Source organism: Candoia aspera, chromosome 8 (genome assembly GCF_035149785.1).
Source record: "Candoia aspera isolate rCanAsp1 chromosome 8, rCanAsp1.hap2, whole genome shotgun sequence".
Lineage (NCBI taxonomy): Eukaryota > Metazoa > Chordata > Lepidosauria > Squamata > Boidae > Candoia > Candoia aspera.
Genome location: NC_086160.1, coordinates 74,017,054 through 74,037,837, shown reverse-complemented (window position 1 = coordinate 74,037,837; position 20,784 = coordinate 74,017,054). Strand labels below are relative to the sequence as shown.

General features: G+C 46.7%; 1 protein-coding gene across 1 annotated transcript; it reads left to right on the top strand.

The window, feature by feature from the left end:
* Positions 1-5,593: 5,593 nt before the first annotated feature.
* Positions 5,594-10,951, top strand: LOC134502410 (uncharacterized). Its single transcript, XM_063310750.1, has 3 exons — positions 5,594-5,900; positions 6,495-6,665; positions 10,716-10,951. The coding sequence occupies exons 1-3, from the start codon at positions 5,594-5,596 to the stop codon at positions 10,949-10,951; spliced, it is 714 nt and encodes a 237-aa protein (XP_063166820.1).
* The last annotated feature ends 9,833 nt before the right edge of the window (positions 10,952-20,784 follow it).

Here is a 20,784-nt window from a genome sequence, read left to right as displayed (position 1 = left end):
ATGCAAGATAAATACAACCCCAAACTGTGTTCAGTAAAGGCATTTCTGGATTATAAATGCTATCTATCTATCAATCAATCAATCAATCAATCAATCATCTATCAATCAGATTTGTCACCGCCCATCTCCTCCCACCAGAGGGACTCTGGGCAGTTTACAACAATAATCAATAAAACAATAAATATATAATACGATTACAATATCTAAAAATACAATTACAGATAAGCAATAAATTACAGATGAAAATAGAATCCAGATGGCAGATGATAACTCAGTCCTTGCTTGGGGCAAGTGCTCTAGGGCAGTAGCCATCCCCAAACATGATGACTCCCCTCCCTGCCCCAAGCGAGGCGGCAGAGCCAGGTCTTCAGACTCCGCCGAAAGGCCAGGAGCGATGAGGCCAATCTCACCTCCAGGGGCAGCATGTTCCACAGGGCGGGAGCTACTGCAGAGAAGGCCCGCCTCCTGGACCCCGCCGGATGGAACTCTCTTACAGACGGGGTCCGTAACATGCCCTCTCTGCATGATCGGGTGGGATGGGTTGACATAATGGGGAAGAGGCGGTCCCTCAGGTAGCCTGGCCCCATGCCATGTAGGGCTTCGAAGGTGATAACCAACACCTTGAATTGGACCCGGAAGCAGACTGGTACCCAGTGCAGCTCGCGCAGCAAAGCCCTTTGCCAGGTCTCTGCTCAGTACTTCAAAATTGTCTAGACATGGGTGGTTTTGAGACTCAGTCTGAAAAGTAATCATTCTCCTGTTCCATATTCCACAGCCAAGGCTGACCTCTTGTCACTTAAAATTGGGGAAAAGCTCCCTATCGTCGATAAGTGAAAGTGGCATGCAGACATACATGTTGCATAGCCAACCACTTTTTAGCTTAGCGTTGGCTGTTTGCTTAGTCTGTGCTTCAGTGTATTATGGGGGGATCCAGAAAATTGAGTAGATTATTCGGGTAACCATGAGTAAACCCATCACACAGATATAGCCAGAATATCAAGCTAGATCAGGGTTTCTCAACTAGGGTTCCACGAGAGGTCCCTAGGGGTTCCTTGGGAGATCAAGATTTGTTTAAAACATTATTTCAACTTCAGGCAACTTCACATTAAAGAGGTGAAGTTGTAGTTTAAGAACACTGTTAATGCATCTGTACAGGCCTACACCTGAAACAGATACAGTGATTTTGTAACTTCTGGCCTATATTTGCGCCTGGATGTGCAGGGGTTTCTTGAGGCCTGAAAAATATTTCAGGGGTTCCTCCGGGGTCAAAAAGTTGAGAAAGGCTGAGCTAGAGGGTGCAAGGGAAATTCTAGCCATCTACAGCAACAGCTTTTCAAATTTTAAAGCCAGCTGGTGCAGGATCACTGTGTTTCATAAGGACGCTGTTGTGCACCAAGAGATTCTTCCCAGATATTTCTATGGTATGCAAGAACCTGTCTTATCTAATGGTGCTTATTTAAATACCTTTTAATTTGAAAGTCATGGAAAGTACTTTAATATTGGTAGGGCATGTTCCTCCTCTATCAGTTCTCCCCCATGATGCCTTCCCTGCTCCTGCGTCTCTCAGCTGCTAATGCTGGAGCAGAAGATCTCGGCTCTGTTGGAGGTTGAAAGCTGTACCTTTGCTATGCCCAACTTGTATAAAGAAACATGACTTAATGCCACAATCCTTCCAAGGAAAGCTAATCACAAGCAAGCAGAACACCCAGAAGCTTCGCCTTGCTCAAAAGAATCAAAAGAAAATTATTTTACCAAAACTCTACTTAGAAGAGGAGAAACATTTACTTACATCCGATGGGATCCATCCAAAATCAGTAACTTGTAAAACATGATTTCGGTGGAAGAAAGAAGCATGGGTATAGTGCAAGGAATTGCAGCCTCGTTGTTTGCACTGAAATTACTTTCCTGCTATACAGTATACAACTGGGAATTGGTCAGCTTCAGAATGGCCCCGATTTGGGGCTATCACAAAACGTCTTTGTGTTACACGCAGCCCAGTTCTGCATGTGTAGAAGCAGAATATGCCGTTTCCCAGTAGCTGTTGCATAGAATTGAACCATCAAATGTGCATGTCTCCTTGGCGATGCTGACTACAACTCCCATGATTCCAACTCAGTGTGGCAAGGTCATCCAGGATGGCGATCGTGGAACCTATACACTTCGAATGTGTATCAAGGCCCAGATGGACCGGATTAGTTTTTGATTCAGAACTTAGGCTGAGTTGTTTTCTCTGAGCACTGATGTGATGGACAGTCATCCATCTGGGATGGTGTAGTGAATCCTGCAGTGGGCAGGGGGTTGGACCTGATGACCTCTTAGGTCCCCTCCAATTCGATAAGATCTTGTGATTTTTAAACCATTGGGTGATTGGTTTAAGTGAGGGAGCAGCCTCCCTTCACATACCACACATGGAAAATACAGTAACATACATGAAAAATATAATAATATAATAGTTCATTATAAAGATCAGTTTGGTAGAATGGTTTGGGAAATGCCGTTTGAATTTTTGGGATATCAACCATGTGCCATGCACTGCTTTCCCTACCCTGGAAATTTTTTTAGCAAATTTTGCACAATTCCTTTCTTTTTGAAAGGATGCCTGTTGTTGCGATCAATGTCGCTGATTTGGGGTGGATTTTAAAAGCGAAGTGTCAGAACTAGTTAGTACCCAGGTAGGAGACCATCAGGCAATGCCAGATTGGTAGTTTGAAAAACCTCCAAGGTAAATTACTTTCGTTTTGCTCCCAAATACTGTCCTCCAAGTCTTTCCAGTCACTAGAAGGCAGGCTTGGCCCACCAAGGGGATAGCTCCAAGTCAGTCTTGGCTGATCTTGAAAAAAGGTGAGCCAGGGCTGTGCCTGAATGGGGCACCACCAGGAAATCTCTCGGGTGGAGGGCAGACTGGGAATTTGGAAAAAAGGCAAGGCCAAATGGACTCCTCCACTGTTGACTGTGTCTGTGGTCATGGTCACCAGGTGTCCAACTGGCCTTGAGAGATGTCGCCTTTCCAGGCCGGTAGGGCAGTTGCTCTTGGCCACCAGCACTGAATGCCACCAGAGTTCTCTGCCCCCAGCTATTGGTTCCATAGAAGTTGTCCCCCCCCCACACACTGGGGGAAGCAGGTAGCCAGGGATCGCAAGCGGGGGCCAAACACAGCCCTGGGCCAGCAGCCACTGGACACAAGTGAGAGCCGGGATCGGGGCCGGCTGGAGCAGGAATGGCCGGGCCCACCAGCTGCCTCTCGCAGAGTTGGCAGAAAAGGGTATAGACCTGGCCTTGGACCTCCTTGTGTGGAGGGAGCTAAAAGAGGGGAGGAGACCCCACCAGAGTCTGGGCTGAGCTAATGGCGCTGGTGTGACCTGGTGCCCACCAGATGTTTCGGACTACAGATCCCACAATCCCTTGCTAGAGGCCAGCACTGAAAACCCAGGCGGGTGGTGGGTTGTCTAATTCTGGCTGTAGGGAAGGGAGGGGGGAAGGCAAGAGGGTAGCTGTGACCATGTGATCGGGTGCACATCAAAACAGGTGGGGTTTTGCATGCTCACAGCCACCACCTTGACTATTTTGATGCCCCCCCCCTTGGGTTAGTATCGGGATTGTTAGGCCCAAAAGGAGAGCTGAGGCCAGCTCCTGCTGACTCAATGGGTTTTCTTGGCTTGTTATGGAAGTGGTTTGCCACCTTTTTTTCAACTTCCCACTCTAGTGTATGGCTTTGGGATCACCTGGTGGTCTCCCATCTGAACACCAGCCAGGTCTGACCCTGCTTAGCAATTTGAAGTCAGCCAAGGTCAGCTAGGTGCTACAACCTAGCAGAGAGCAAAATAAGGCCATACATCATCGTCATCATCATCAATAACCTGTCCCATAGTACATGAGAACTGCCTTCCGGATGTCTCAGCTTCCTGTCAGCCACACAAGCGGTGGTATTGTGGTTTATAATCTGAAAGTGTCTGGAGGACACTAGGTTGGGGAAGGATGAATTGCAAGAACAGATTAGTCTGGACAAAACAGTGTTATACTGTAGTTTAGGTGGGGAAGACTCAAGGTAGAGGGGAGGGAAGAAAATAAAAATAAACTGCAGTTAGAGTCCTGCGTTCAAAGGAGAGCGAGCAGAACACTTCAGGCCAGGGAATCAAGCATGTCGCACTGCTCAGCTAGACTACTGCAGCATGCCCTATGGGGGACAGCTCTTGGAGACCATTCAGAAACCGCCACTGTTCCAGAAGGCAGCAGTGGGGCCGCTGATGGCAGCCGGCCATCTCAGCCCCACAGCACCAGCGCTGTGGCCGCTGCAGGCTCAGATGCAACATGCAGGGGCTCACCTAAAAAGCCCAATGTGGCTGAGCTCCTGCTTACTGAGAAAGCTTAATTACTAGCTGTGGAGGGGAAGAGAGAGAGAAAGGGAGAGGAAGGAGGGAGGGAGGGGAAGGAAGAGGAAGAGGAAGAGGAAGGAAGGGAGGAAGGGAAAGGAAAAAAGGGAAGGAAGGAAAGGATGGAGAGAAGGAAGGAAGGAAGGGAAAGGAAGGAAAAAAGAAACGGGAAGGAAAGAATGAAGGGAGGGAGGGAGGGGGAGAGGAAGGAAGGGAGGGAGGGAAAGGAAGGAAAAAAGAAAGGGGAAGGAAGGGAGGAAGGGAGGGAGGGAAAGGAAGGAAAAAAGAGAAAGGGGAAGGGAGGGAGGGAGGGAGGGAAAGAAAGAAGGAAGGGAAAGGAAGGGAAAAAAGGGGAAGGAAGGAAGGGATGGAGAGAAGGAAGAAAGGAAGGAAGGGAAAGGAAGGAAAAAAACGGGAAGGAAAGAAGGAAGGAAGGGAGGGAGGGAGGGGGAGAGGAAGGGAGAGGAAGGAAGGAGGGAGGGAGGGAAAGGAAGGAAAAAAGGAAGGAAGGAAGGGAGGGAGGGAGAGAAGGAAGGAAGGAAGGAAGGAAGGGAGGAAGGGAAAGGAAGGAAAAAAGAAGGGAAGGAAGGAAAGGATGGAGAGAAGGAAGGAAGGAAGGGAAAGGAAGGAAAAAAGAAACGGGAAGGAAAGAAGGAAGGGATGGAGGGAGGAGGAGAGGAAGGAAGGAGGGAGGGAGGGAAAGGAAGGAAAAAAGAGAAAGGGGAAGGAAGGGAGGAAGGGAGGGAAAGGAAGGAAAAAGAAAGGGGAAGGAAGGGAGGGAGGGAGAGAAGGAAGAAAGGAAGGGAAAGGAAGGAAGGAAAAAAGAAACGGGAAGGAAAGAAGGAAGGGAGGGAGGGAGGGAAAGGAAGGAGAAAAGAGAAAGGGGAAGGAAGGAAGGAAGAGAGGGGAAGGAAGGAAAAAAGAAGGGAAGGAAGGAAGGAAGGAAGGAAGGAAGGAAGGAAGGAAGGAAGGAAGGAAGGGAGGGAAAGGAAGGAAAAAAGAAAGGGGAAGGAAAGAAGGAAGGGAGGGAGGGAGGGAGGGGGAGAGGAAGGAAGGAGAGATGAAAGGAGGGAGGGAGGGATGGATGGAGTGCTGAGAACCCTGTCTGTTGCTGCAGGCCCACCTCTCGGGGTGGCGTCCCTCAGCCGTGGGTCTGCACCTGCTGCTGGACAGCCGAGGGGCTTCCGGCTTCCTGAGGCCATGACGGTTTTCCATCGTGGCAGATGCAGCCGCTGAACATCTCTGATCCAGACCCCCCGGCCAGGCCGCCGAACCTGTGCAAGCTGCACTTCACCAGCCAGCCCTCCACACACCGAGTGCCCCCGGAAGAGTTCTCGCTGGCCATGGCCTACGGCCTGCTGGCCGCCCTGATGCAGTGCATGACTTTGGGGACCCTCTGTGTGGCCGCCTCCATGCAAAACTGGATGTCGGTGGAGCCCGGGGCAAACATTGTGGGATCCTACCCATTGGTGGTCTACACATTTGGGATACCCTACAGGATGAATGTCTCGGGGAGCATCACAAATGCAGGTGAGGAGCACGGTCTGACACGCCTGTTTGCACGACGGATGGTCGCTAATGAAGCAGACGCCTTGGATAACGGTCAAGCCATCTGTGTCTGCAAGGCTGGTCAGAAAAGATGAGATGGTGGTTGCAATGCCCATAAGAAGAAGGCAAGCTTCAATGAAGCTGTTATGGCTACCATCTTGACTTTTTTGACCTCACATGCAGACATCTTGCCCTCTAACCAAGGCCTAACCTGAAATCTTGGAGCCCCACTCCTGGTCAGCCAGGGCTTGCTGGTGCCACATGGACTTCCTTCATCCTAAGGAAGCTTCATCTCTTAATAATCTCACGCCAAAGCAGCCTCCCAGATCCTTTTGGGAAGTTTGGAGTTCAAGGTCGATATTAATGGGGCTCCATTTCCAAGTCTATCTGTATAATAATAATAATAGTAATATTAATTTATTAAACTTGTATGCTGTCCGACTCTCCGTGGCTCTGGGCGGCTCATAATGATCAGAGAAATGACAGTAAAATCAGTAAAAAATAAAGATCTTCCTCCTGCCTTTCGCTGACGTGCATTTGGTCCCCTGCATCTCAGTCTTCGGTCTCTTCTTGCAGAGTATTTGTATTTCTTCGGTAAGGGCCGAGACCTGATCAAGCCAGCCATGGTGACCATTTGCCTTCTGAGTCTGTGCTCTGGTGTCGCGGCCTTCTTCCTTGATTACATGCAAGTCCAGATGCCAGACAAGTTTCGATTGACTCTGGTCCCTTGCCTCCACAGCTTCTCAGGTAATGGTCTTGCACGCACCTGGTTGGCAGGTGGGGATTTGCTGGCTCTGTTTCAGTTATTTATTTGGGGAAAGGCTTACCTTAGGCTGAGAAGGAGCCTGTTTTAACCTGCAACTGAGCAAGGAAAAATGCTAATATCCGGGCAGAGCTGACTTACAGACTGTGATGCCCTTCACTGGGATCACAATAGCCCCCTCCTCTTCCTTTCTATTGTTATCACCATACTATTTCGATGCACTAATAGCAATTTAAGTCTTAGTACTAGTCCTTGTATACTGCTAATAGACAACTCTATTAGACATAATGAGATATTGACTGGCCACATGACATCATATGATGGCAACTGTGACATAGCGATCAAAGCTCCACCACCTTTTTATGCGCCAAAAAGGTCCAGACTTTGATTGAACAGTGGTGACAGCCATATCATCATCATCATCATATCTATCATCTATCACCTCTACACCCCATCACTGTGTCTCTTGGTGAGGTGGGATGGGACAGAAATGAAGAAGAGATTGGGAGTTTGAAATAGCTGATCTGGGGCTGTCACATCTGGCCTTCAAACATCTGGGGGACCCCTAGAAGGGAGCAGAAAGTAAAGGTTTTCTATTCTCTCTCTTGGCCTCTAGAGTCCATCCGGGGTTTGGCAGCCCAGATCTGCTAGCTCTAAGCAAGTCCCATAAGCATAAGCTAATCCCCATTAGTGACTTACAGCATCTTCACAGCATCTTCCAGCCTTCGATGAAGTGAGCTAAAACCCATCTTTGTTATTGTTACTTTAGGGAGAAAGTTGGATGACTCTAGTAAGCTGCTGGTTTGCAAATGAGAAAGGCCACTCCCCAGACTTTTCTCTGTTTTACCTCTTTTCTGTTTTTTCAGCTTCTGCCCTTCGATTCCTTCTTTTCCATTCACATTGGGTGGCCATCGTTCTCCTGAATCGGACCTTAATTAATCCAATCTGGGGGAAGAGACTTTAATTTGTATATGCCTTGTGCAGCCAGAACAGGGACTGATTTATACATTTTCCCCAAGACTGCAACTGTCTAATGAGCTGGAGGAGGCTGCTTAAAAGTGCAGAACGATTCTGTAACCATGGAGTAGTCATGCTGCATTTTCAAAGCACATAACATCTCCAAATGCTTCCCCATACCTCTCCTGCTCACTGCATCCACCTTGTCTGTTCCTGTCAGAAGAACTGGAAAGAGAGTATAACACCTTTTTTTAAAACTTTTTAATTTTTGTCTTCTTCATTCAGAGATTCAGGATGTGTAGAACTAACATGACACCACACAGTCATGTAAATGACTTGTATTGATTGCAGGTATATGTTGCAGCTCCCTCAATTTCTTTTTTTCTGTTACATATTTTTGAAAGAATATAGAAAATTAGGTAATACAAATACAAGTACAAATTTTAAAAAATAGAGAGAACAGATAATACAAACAAAGAATCAAATATATGGGCAGCTGGCCAACAAATCTGAACTATCTTATCATTAATATATTCTAATAGGCAATTGGAAGCTTATAGTATTTTAAGATGTTTCAAATTTATTTTCTAATCAAAACATGGCCTTATTAAACTCTGAATGAAAGGTAGTTGGTTAGCATAGTTCAAATCATTGAAAAAAGAGAGAAGGCATAGATAATAAACAATACATTAAGACAATTTTATGCCATGCCACAAATTTGAGGTTTAGAGTTTATATTTTAACTTGCTGTAAATTACACATTAAAGTTAAAGTATAAGCTGTATGGGATTACGAATTTCAGGACTTGTTCCATTTTACAATGAATCATTTTCGAATATGGTTGAGTTTTATGGCATTGCCACCACATGTAAACAAAGGATCCAACCTTTTTAAATTTTCCAGCATTTTTCAGAAAATGCATTATCTGTTTTAGCAATTAAAAAAAAAAGCAGAGTGATACATCAGCAGTAAAGCATCTTATACCAATCCTTTCTGAGTATAATACTCGTGGTAAATTTGATGGGGGGTTTTTCCAACTGAAATTCCCACTGTCTTAAACAGTTTCCTTGCACGTCGCAGAGGGTTGGACTGGATGATCTTCGTACAATTCTATGAGGCTATGAGTCTTCCTTGTTGGAAAAAAGGATTGTGGGCAATTTCCAGTTTGATTACTTCCTGGAAGCACACTTCCAGCCATTTCCTGTATCCAGATAAGAGCAAGCGTGTGCCCCGCTCAGTTCAGCTAGCAAAAATATGGTGTGATGCTTATTTATTTGACATCAGCAAACATCAAAACACAGTAAAATGGCAAAACAGGACAAAAACAGGGAGAGGGAAGGAAAGCCATAAACAACAGATAGATAAATGTAGATAATGTAAATTCTTGCCTGTGGCTTTTCTCTCTCTCTTTCAACTATCTATCTATCATTTCTATCATCTATATTGTCTGTGTCTGTCTGTCTGTCTGACTGTCTGACTGTTTGTCCAACTGTCTGTCCAGCTGTCCGACTGTCCGTCCGTCCGTCCATCCATCCATCCATCCATCCATCCATCCATCCATCCATCCATCCATCCATCTATCTATCTATCTATCTATCTATCTATCTATCTATCTATCTATCTATCTCCAAAGATACAATACATTCCAGAGCCACTAACAACAATCCTATGGGTAATTAGCATGGACAGTCCCAATAGAGATGGAAAGTAGGACACCAGGTGATTCTTCCTCTTTTCTGAACCATGAAAGAAACAATTTGGTAGATGGGGATGATGTATCCAACATTTCTGAACTAAACACTCTATTCATACACCCGTTCACATGTACTTTTCTAACTCAAAATCTAGTTGACTTGGTTACGGTTGGGTTCTAGAGTAGTGCTTCTCAACCTTAGCAACTTTAAGACGTGTGGACTTCAACTCCCAGAATTCCCCAGCCAGCCATGCTGGCTGGGGAATTCTGGGAGTTGAAGTCCACACGTCTTAAAGTTGTCAAGGTTGAGAAACCCTGTGATAGACTGTAGCCACTTTGTATAAACACACACTTTCTGACAATGAAGCAAGGTTTTACCTGTGCCCCCCTTTCACTGGATTTGGGTTGAGTCTAGTTAGAACCTGGATGGGACGCCACCAGGAAATCCCTGGCCTGTAAACTAGATTGAGAAATTGGGGGGAAAAAAATCCCTAAGCAATGGGTGAACTGATAGCTAGCAGAGGAACTCAAAACTTTTTATCTACTTTCCTTGCCCAGGAATGTTTTATCTGCGTGCCTGTAGCATTGCCAGCCCCTCTTTTTTAGACTGATATTATCACAGCTACCGTCGCTTCCTGTTCCTGCAACTGGCACATTTCATTTTCTCTCTCTCACACACACACACACACACACACACATCTATTGTTTCCTCTCGAGCAGGAACACCGTGCAGAGGTCTTGCTTCCAGGGCAATGCTCTGAACTTCGGAATTTCTCTCCACGCACCGTTCCCGCCCCCCCCCCCCCGGTATGAAAGTTCCTTGCCAAGAATTGTAATGTGCCACGTGGCTGCCCTGCAAGGGGTACCAGGTAAGACCACGGCCAATGGACGGCTCGGTCAGCGGCTCAGCCCTGGTTCCGGTGTTGTGTCCTGTCCAGGGAAAGCAGAGCCCTGCGTGAGAATGAGAATGCAAAGAAAGGCAGGATGCGACCCCGGGGAGGAAGCCCCTTGGCTGCATCCACAGGGCAGGCAAATTGTTTGAAGGGGCGCCTCTTCTCCCTGCTGCTCTTGGCACCCTCGGTCTACTTCTCAGGGTGGAAACAGACCGTGCTCCATCACGTCTACCAAAATGGCTTGCTTTGACAGAGAAGCTGGATGAACTATGTTTGATTTTTGCAGAGGAAGCTGCCAGGGCCCTCTTTCACTCAGGTGCTGTGGTAGCCCTGGGCCTCAACGCTTCCTCCACCCCCGTCCACTTCCAGCCTCCGAGTCTCAATCTGGATTTGGGTGTGCCGGGCCCCGTCGCTTCTGCCTGAAAGAGGGTTCCCACTCCACGTTCACAGCCTTTTTATCTCCCTGTCCCCCCACCCCCTTTCTCCTGCAGGGGTACTCATCATGGTCCTCATAGCGATATGCAGTTGGTGCTTTGAGAAGATTAATAAACTGGCCAAGGACCCTGAATGGAAGCTGTTCCACCTCCGTGTTTACTTTGGAGAGAGTTTCTACATCAGCTTGTTGGCCTTTGCCTTTGTGTCCTGGGCTGTGGTCCTCAGTCTGTGCTCCGTTAAACTGAGCAAAGAGCAGGGGGAGCCCAGCAAGAGCCCCAGTGCAAAGCAGTAGAGGACGCCAACGGGCCAGTTCAGCTCTTGGGTTCCGGCTTTATGACCCACCAGGAAAAAAACACCAGGCCCAAATCTTGCCTCCTCCCTTTTTTGATATGGAAAAATCCTCTTCTCTTTAAACCAGAATCCCCTCTCTCATCCCAAACAGGGATGCTAGAATGGTCTTGCTCAGCAAGCCAGGTTGGTATTTGCAAACCACCATAAGGAAGACACCCAATGTGACATTCTGGCTTAGGCTACGCGGGATCTCCATGGCAAGGAAAGAGGCCAGGCCAAGGAGGAAAGGGGAAAATTGCTTGGGGGGCCTGGGGGGCCACAGCTTTAGAGGTCAGCCATCCCCATCTACCAAAATGCAGAATGAGGATATTACCTTTGGATCAGCTCAGAATGATCAATGCAGACCCTCCTCTGCTTGTACTAAAAATAAGAAACCTTCAAAATAAAGTTCTGCCTATTTTCCCTAGGAGCAGGCCTGTTTTATTTCCAAAATGCCATTTTTCAGGCAGTTATTGATGAATTGGTTTGGTCTGATAAGCTGCCCAACTCCGTTCCGAGCAAATAAAAAGATCGACGGACCAGTCTGTGGGTTATGCCAAGGAGGGTATTAAAATTGCATTTACCTGATTTAAAACTGTAGGAATAATACTGCTGTTTAGCTTGGATTAAAGGCAGCCCTCTCCACCTTGGAACAGGGCATTTGCTCTGTTTTTAAGACCTTGGGAGCAAATAGCAGCCAGCCTTGTGTCATTTTGGGGTGCCATTTTGGTTCTGAGCTTGCATCGTCAACGCCTAACACCAAACCCAGGTTTGCAACAAGGAAAGTCAGTTTGCTCTGCTTTGAGCAATCACACCACACGGGCACGCCAAGAGATCGAAACCCAGGATACCAAACAGGGTTGTGAAAATATGAACCACCACCAGGGGGCAGTAAGGGGATGCTTCGCTGCCCTCTAGTGGCTGTCTGGAGTTTTGCAGTCCAGAAATAGTAACCCTATCAGGGTGCTTTTAAAATCATAACAGCTGTTGGTGCTAGGGATTAGGAGTAAATAGAGGAGTGTTTCTCATCCTTAACAACTTTTATGACATGTGGACTTCAACTCCCAGAATTCCCCAGCCAGCATGGCTGGCTGGGGAATTCTGGGAGTTGAAGTCCACACGTCTTAAAGTTGCCAAGGTCGAGAAACACACCAGAGCCTAATTTGCAAGCCATTAAGTAACCCAGCGCAGGTGAGGATGGAGGATGACACTCTGGCTTGCAACAATTCTGGTAGGAAGACGGGATCCCCAGGAGAGGTCAGCCACAGATAGTGTCACACCCGGATTTGGGGAGCTGAAGTCCAACATGTCCAGAGGGCACCCGGTTGAGGAGCTGCACTGGAGGGAGTGACTGTTTTGTTCTGAATAGGATTTAAAGACAGCACCCAAAGCTTCTTCTGGGGGTCTCACCACATGCTCAGGGGTTCGAACCCAGCTTGTCTTCAGGATAAATTGCTAGCAGGGACGTGGATGGATTGCCCTCAATATTAGGGAAAGACAGGATCTATGTGTCCAGGGGTCAGTGAGGGCCATGCCAAGAGCCATCCATTGGCATCTGCTGTGGTCTCACGGGCTAAGGAGCCGCCAAGGTAAATGGAACCTCCATGATTAGAGCTGTGGAGATGCTGGACGGATAAGGAAAAACTTCTTAGGCTTTCCTGAATTAGCCTGATTTGAAACTAACGTCCTCTTTCCCTCCTTCCCTCCTCCTTCCTTCCTCCCTCCTTCTTCCTTGGTCTTTCTCCTCCCTCCCTCCCTCCTTCTTGTTCTTTCTTCCTTCCTTCCTTCCTTCCTCCCTCACTCCCTCCTCTTTCCTCCTTCCTTCCTTCCTCCCTCTTTCTTGCTCTTTCTCCTCCCTTCCTCCTCTTTTCTCCTCCCTTCTCCTTCCCCTGTAGGGGTACAGGGGCAGCATAACCCTGGTTGCCAGTGATTTAGCCAGGAAGGAGAAATTTTAAAAGGACAGAGAAAAGTCCTGTGGGTCAAATCAGTTCTCCTCCCGCCCCACCCAAACCCTGACCAGCTGACTGCCTTGCCCAGTGCAAGGCCACTGTGCAGGTCACAGCAGGAAAAGGTTACTATGGCAATTTTCCTTCCCTCTTGTCTTTGCCAGCATCAGAAGGTTTTGCAGGGAAGGTGCAGCTCGGGAGCCCCATGAAGCCGGGAGGAATTCCATCCGGTCTCTTTGCCTCATTTTAAGGTGGGATGTCCATAGGAGGCTCAGATCCTGCAGAAGACAGTTGCCCCACTTACGGCTGCAGAAATGAAAGCAGTGGGCCTGGGCTTGTCCTCGGGGATTGCAGGAGCTCTGGGACTTGTGCTGGAACAAAGAAAACTCCTTTCCCATGTGCAAAGCCATCACACCAATGGGTTCAGGAAAAAAAAAAGGGGTTGACTTCATTCGGTTGAATGCCTACTGTTTATCAGAATCCTCTTGTCTATTCCTGACTTTAAAACTGAGGATCCCATCAAAGTCCATCTCATCTAGACTCTGCAGGGACCCTGATGTGGCCCTTGACAGAGTAACATCAACAGACACGTCTGAGATCTGAATCAATCCATCAAGTTGTTGAGCTGGAAGTGATGCCAGAGGCTATCCAGTCCAACCCCTGCTCAGTGCAAGAATCTAAATTCAAGCTGCCTCCCCACCAGGTTCCCACAATAGGAAATCCCTCCTTCCATCTCCTGGGGTGGAAAAGGACAGGCCCCGACTCTTGGCGGGATGCCCCTTCAGTCATTTCAGGGTGCTATCTTATTCCCCCTTCATCTTTCTGAAGGTTCCTTAGAATCTAGTACCTAGAACTGAACTCGGTACTTGAGATAAAACTGGACAAATTTCCCCACAATTTGGAAACTGGGTTTCAATCGACACAGACACCTTCTAGTGCTCGCTCCCTATTCATCTCGGGGCCAGTGACAACTGCAAGTCCCTTCTAGTGCACCTTATCCCCAAGTGAAATCTCTCCCATCCTATACACCCAAGTTCCCATCCAAGTTCCCATCCTACAGTATACACCCAACATGGGCCATATCCACTCCATTTCTCTAACCTACATGCAAACAGAAGAAAACTCCAGCAGAATTCTGGGAGTTGAAGTCCACACATCTTAGGGTGGCCAAGGTTGAGAAACACTGGGTTAGGGCATGTATCTTGAAGAATGCACCCAAACCAGGGGATATCTATGGAATCAACCCTGAGCTACATATATTCTCTTCTATTGGATATCTATAGAACCTCCATATTCAGAGACAGTATATCTCTGAATACCAGAAGCTGGAGCTAGCAAATCAGCTATAGTCCTGAGGACAGGTTTATGAACTTCCCTTTCCAGTGATTTTTGCATGGGAGAGGCCAACTTTGACCAGCTCTAGCAGAACAACTGAGTGAAAGCAGAAAGAGGCTGCTGGTAAGAAGATTAATGCAATCACACCTGAGTCTTCATCTGGGTTGCAGATGCCTCTGAAATTATCATTCTTCAAGGAAACCTCTGCACCTGGGGGCTAAGTGATTTTACAGAGAAAGTGGTTTGTATGGGCCATCAGGGAGAATAGCCAAAGGGAGAGCTGGTGGATGGATGGCAAAATCCAGCCTTCTTGTATTTAACTTCCAGATCTACCTTCACTGGATGATCCATTGAGAGGGGCCACCCGTGCTGTGCCCAACTCGACTACAATAACTCCAGCAGAGGCCTTGGTATGTTAAGTTAAAAGCCTAGAAAACGCTGATCTAATTATGCTGCAAATGACTAGGTGTGTTATTCTGCCACGAATTCCTGCGGCAGATCTGCCATTCAGAAGCAGGCACCCACAAGGTATGTTTGCCCTCTGTGGCCTCTGCTGCTGTGCAAAATGAAAGAGTTGTTGTGACTCTGGACCGCTTAAACTCTTCCTCAGACAGAGGCTCCCCAGTCAGTTTTTGCACAGACGGGGGGAAATGGTTCTCATGGCATCCGCATCCGATATGAGACAAAGGACGAGTTTTAATTCTGGCTAGGCACACCCATAGTTTGGCCCGAAAGATAATGCATGAAACTTGGTCCTTGTAGTGAAAGAGTGCCATTTCTCAGCCCAGTGATGACAGTACCTATTGGACCCACAGAACTGGAAATTTATTATAAGTACAGTTATGAACTATTTTGCATGTTTGCATACTCAGCTGGTATCCTGGTTTCTTCAATGCAAGGAGTTCAGAGATCAAGGAATGGAGAGCTCCTAAGCCATCTGAAGTTATGGCTAGCCAATTATATTGGTTAACAATAAAACCAGGATTGAGGAAATCAAGGGCATCGTTACTCATCCTGTAGTTATCTTATGGAACTCCCTACCATAGGATGCTGTGATGCCCGCAGTCTAGGTGGCTGTAAGAAAGGATTAGAGAACATTTTAATTCAGGGTTAACCAACACAAGTTGTAGGATTAAAGCTCTCATCATCAAACAAAGGGATCACTGAACAAACCAATCCAGAGTTCTTACTCGAGGCAAAAATGACAAATTATGCTACTTTGGATACCTTATGCGAAGACTCGGCTCTCTGGAGAAGGATCTGATGGCGGGAAAGGTGGAAGGAACAAAAAGAAGAGGACGAGTGGCAGCAGGGTGGATGGACTCAGTTCCAGTGGTGATGGGGGCACCCTTGGAAGACCTGAAGGACCAGGTTAAGGATGGATCATCATGGAGAAAATCTAGCTATATGGTCGCTAGCAGTTGAAGACGACTTGATGACATACAATCAATCAACCAACCAATCCAAAGCTCTCTTTCAGAGGAGTCAATCTTCTCATAGCTTTCTCCTTGATCACTAAAGGATTTCAAACCCTATGTGGCATGATTAAAGGACCTGGGTATGTTTAGCCTACAGAAGAGATGGCTAAGGGGAGGTACAGTAGCAATCTTCAAATATCTTCTTGTCACAAGGAGGGCATTTTTTCTCTGTTGCCCCAGAAGGCAGAACCAAAACCAAGAGGTTAGATCTGCAGGGAAGTAGATTCTGGCTAGATATCAAGAGGCACCAGCTGCCAGCCACATGACATGCTGAGTTCTCCTTCATTGGATGGTCATCTGCCAGAGTGTTCTAGTGGATCCTGCTCTCAACAGGGGGTTGCACTAAATGTCCTCTACGGCAGTGCTTCTCAACCTCCACAGCTCTAAGATGTGTGGAATCCAACTCCCAGAATTCCCCAGGCAGCTTGTGTATATGCACAGATCTGCCTATCACAGGACACAAGAAACAAATGGTTTTTTCTCTTACCCTTTTTGAGGCAACATGTTTTTTTACTGTTCTTCTGTCAGCCTTGAGAATCAAAGACATTTGCTCCATATTTACATCATGGTTCTGTGTGGCCTGAGAATCATGGGCTCCTACCTCATCACTGCCAGCCCTTTCATTTGAGGAAATGTAACCCAATGTCCATGAAGAGCCATGAGTTGGGAAAGTCTTCTGTGGATAAATGCTTAATGACAGTACTGTGCTTGTAATGAAATTACAGTGAGAATCGGCAATGTTATAACTATGTTTTCTGGATCGTTGGCACGATTCTCCTGGCTGGAATTAAATCCCCCTGGGAAGTAGATAAGCCATGAAATGGGGAAAAACTTTCTGAAAAAGATCTGAAGAAGAAACATCCTCTTGGTCCTTTAAATTGTTACAGGTAGGGGTTCTGCTGCTTTTTTTCTCTTGCCAATTGTTTCACATCATGTCTCTGCCGTTTTCCTAGTTCTGATCCTGGGAACAGGCAGATAATCAAGTCTGGGGCCAGACGCTTTTCTGTTCTGGAAGCCTTGTCGTGCCTTCTATTCATCAAGCACGTCTACGCTGAATGGACCAACAATCCAGAGATTAGATCAGTTGCTGATGCCTCATTAAGGCCAGCTCTTTCCACCAGCCTTTTTCAAAGCCGCTTTGTAGTTGTTACAGACTAATGGTTTGGGATCTGCAAGAATTGCCACTGACTTTGTCTCCCAAAATCCCCCCTTGTGTTGGTGTCTATACCCTCCAGATATTCCCTGTGCACACAGATGTTGGACCAACGCCTGCTGCTCCCTCAGCATCCCACGGTATTTCGTTTCTATTGCTGCATTAAAGGAAGACATGGAAGAGCAGCAGTTGATGCACAGGATGTAAAGGCTTCACATGACTCTGGAATGGTTGGGCTACAATTTTCTATTACTTCAGGAAGCATGTATGGTTCACACATACCAAATGATGATGTGGTTGGTTGGCTTTCTACCCAGGGTGATGGATGAATCTACCAACTGTGGTTTATAAATAATGGGTTCTTCCAAAGGGTGGTTTTATGATCATGTTAAGCCAAAACCGGGACGCGGTGGCGCTGCGGGTTAAACCGCTGAGCTGTCGATCGGAAGGTCGGCGGTTCGAAACCGCGCAGCGGGGTGAGCTCCCGTTGTTAATCCCAGCTCCTGCACACCAAGCAGTTCGAAAACATGCAAATGTGAGTAGATTAATTGGTACCGCTTCGGCGGGAAGGTAACGGCGTTCCGTGAGTCATGCTGGCCACATGACCCGGAAGTGTCCTATGGACAACGCCGGCTCCAAGGCTTAGAAACGGAGATGAGCACCGCCCCCTAGAGTCGGACTCGACTGGACTTTACGTCAAGGGAAACCTTTACCTTTACCTAAGCCAAAACCAAGCAAGGTCATGACTTAGGGCCCCTTTGGCATGCTGAGCTGAAGTGTTCCCCACCCATACTTTTCTAGGTTAGCAGAAAACTGTAACAGTAAGAAATTGTCCTCATTGCTGATCCCTCTCTTGACTCCATTGCCTTCCTTCCCAGTCCCTGCTGGTCCCTTGCCTTCCATGCAAGGCCCACGGGTAACCCAAGATCTCAGAGGCCTTGAGGCTGCCCTTAGATGTGGTCAGAGCAATGACATCTGTGATAATTATTAGCTAATCTCCAATCTAATCGAAGCAAATATTTGTAGCTCAGGGTTGAACTGTGGAGTCCTTGCTGCTCTCTGAGCCTCGTTGTTTTCGTGCAGACGTTTCATTGCCAGACTAGGCAACATCTTCAGTGCAAAGAGTGAATGGGCCTTGCTCTCTGCTTATGTACCGTGGCTTGCCCTGCTTGTGTTGGTGGGGGTGTTGTTCTCCCCTTGGGGGTTCCCTGATTGGGCTGTTGTTTGCTGCCTGGTTGATTGCCTGAGTTAATAGTTCCTTGATTAGAGTGTATTGTGCTGTTTGATGGTTCATCTGGTGTTAATCCTAGTGTTGATTTTTGCATATCTGGGTGTTGATTGCTGGCACGGGAGTGCACTGGTCTTTTGGCTTTTCTATTGTAGAAAACAGTTCAGGATAAAGCGAGCCAGTCTGGATGTTTCCCACCCCCACCCCAAAAAATATTTTTCAGTGTTCCTGAGAAGTTTTGGGACAACCACTCACCAATGGGGCTTCTCAGATTTTCCTCTTCCTTTTCCTGGGCTTGCAACGGAAAGGGAAATATCTGCTCCCCCTGAGCAGGTGGTATGATTCACTTCTTCTGAAATAAAAACTGCAAATAGGAAATTGCAACAAATAGGAAAACGAACACATACATTTGTGCACCGAGTGAGTCATCCTTCAGGATCCTGATGGGGACAGATGAATCAATCCCGGAAAAAGTGCTTAGATTGTGTTTTCCGCTCCGCAAAAACAACAGTTCCACAATTCAGCCCTTCAGCACTGATTTCATTCATCACAGTGATGCCAGACCCATCCTCACTTCTCAGAGTACAGGTAGACCTCACTTAATGACCATTCGTTTAGTGGCGGTTCAGACTTACAATGGTGCTGGAAAAAACCAACTTACAACCGGTGCTCACACTTATGACCGTCACAGCATCCTCGCAATCACGTGATCATGATTTGAGTGCTTGGCAACTGGTTCACATTTATGACTGTCACAGCATGCTGTGGTCACGTGATCACCATTTTTGACTTTCCTGGCTGGCTTCTGGCAAGCAAAATCAATGGGGAACCATGTGATTTGCTTAACGACCATGTGGTTCGCTTAACGGCCATGGTGATTCACTTAATGACCACCTCAAAATAGGACATAATATCGGGTTGGGTTCACTTAATGACCACTTTGCTTAGCAGCCAAAATTCCAGTCTCAATTGTGGTCGTTAAGTGAAGACTACCTGTAATACTCTCCTTGCTGTGTGAGCTAGGAGTATATTCTAAGAAGTTAACTTCTGCATTCTTAAGGGAACCTGTTCACACTTTATTTATTATACAGCTCTAAAAGGTGTGAACCTAATTTGATATTGTCTTCAAACATTTTAAAAAACAGTGTCTGTTGTTCAGCATCTTCCCCATATTCCACAAGGTACATTTCATTATGTGTGTGTGTGTGTGTGTGTGTGTGAAAATAGGAGAGCAGAACTATAGAATTTCCAAATCAGGAAAAACTTTCGTGATGGGAGCAAAGCCTATAGATCTTTCTGGATTATTATAAATAGGCTTTAATTCTAAAGAACAAAAGAAAAGTGCAGTCACAACAACAGTGTATGAATATCTTGTTTTTCACTGTACAGTCATATTACCAGTGGCCTACAACTTCCCTAACTTCTTATTTATCCACTGATCTGCAGCCTCCCTGGCTTCCCATCAATCCACTTTTAATTTTTAGCAACCACATAAATCGACCTTCTCCAGGACGATCTGTCCCCAGCTTGCTGCTTCACTTCCGTCTCAACAAAAGGCAGAAGGAGCATTTCACAGGCCTTTTGCAGATTGCAAAGTGCAAGCATTAAACCCCAGAAAGTTGTATGCCAGCAAACAGCAGCAGCGGTATCACTTCCTCCCTTCAAGCTATAAAGTAAGCTCAAAACCCTCACAAGAGAAAGATGAAAGCAAATCTCCAGCATCTGAAAATAAGGTGGAAAAGGAGAAGTCCCTTTTTAGGGTAAGAAAACATTTCAGAAATTGCAAAGCATATTTTAGCACAGCAGTAGAAGAACATTTGATGTCAGCTCTTTGTAAGTGGCAGCTTCATCTTTTGAGATAGTAGATGCTACTGTTAGCCTCATCCTCCATATATTTATAGAGCATAGAACTGCTTATTTTGAAATTGTCATGCATAGAAGTGCACAGGTGACCCCGCTATTAGGCAAAATAAGGTGACCATGACAGATGGCAGATGCTGGTGGTTGGGAACAATGGGGAAATGTTGGAGAAGGTCAGAAGGTGATTCTCCATGACCTATGTGGATCTCAGTCTCATCTGCCAGCAATCTGGCCAAACACTGTGTATAGAAGAGATGAGTGTGTGCATGTCCTTGGCATGCTTGGCATGCTCCTCACCCTGTCCTTGCAACCTCTGATTAGTCTTGTCAGATCCTCTCCAGCAGCTGCTGGGACAACCTGGTGCAACTGAGGCAAAACTTTTCATGAGGGTCATGGCTCTGAGTCTCAGCTTCGCCTGGTCTCCATCTTGCTCCTGTAGGTTGGGAGTTGGCTGGGGCGTTCACCACAGGGCTCTCATAGTGGGGAGGATCTGTCACAAAATACCAATTTACCAGGAGGAAAAATGGCTTTCTTGGCTTTCTAACATCTTAATTCCAGGCCCGGGAATTTCCCATCATTCCAACAGGCTTGTTCTTTTTTTGTTTGAATCTGCAAGCTAGTACTTTCCTATGAAGCCCGCCAGCTTCCCTTAAAATTAAAAGACTCTTAAAGAAATTGAAAACTCAGACAAGGCCAGAAACCTTGTGGGCCTGAAGATGTATTGGTCATGTGAAGGATGCTCCTTCTTTTGTTCATCCACCTCCTGCAGCTCACAAACTTCCTGGAATACCCTCC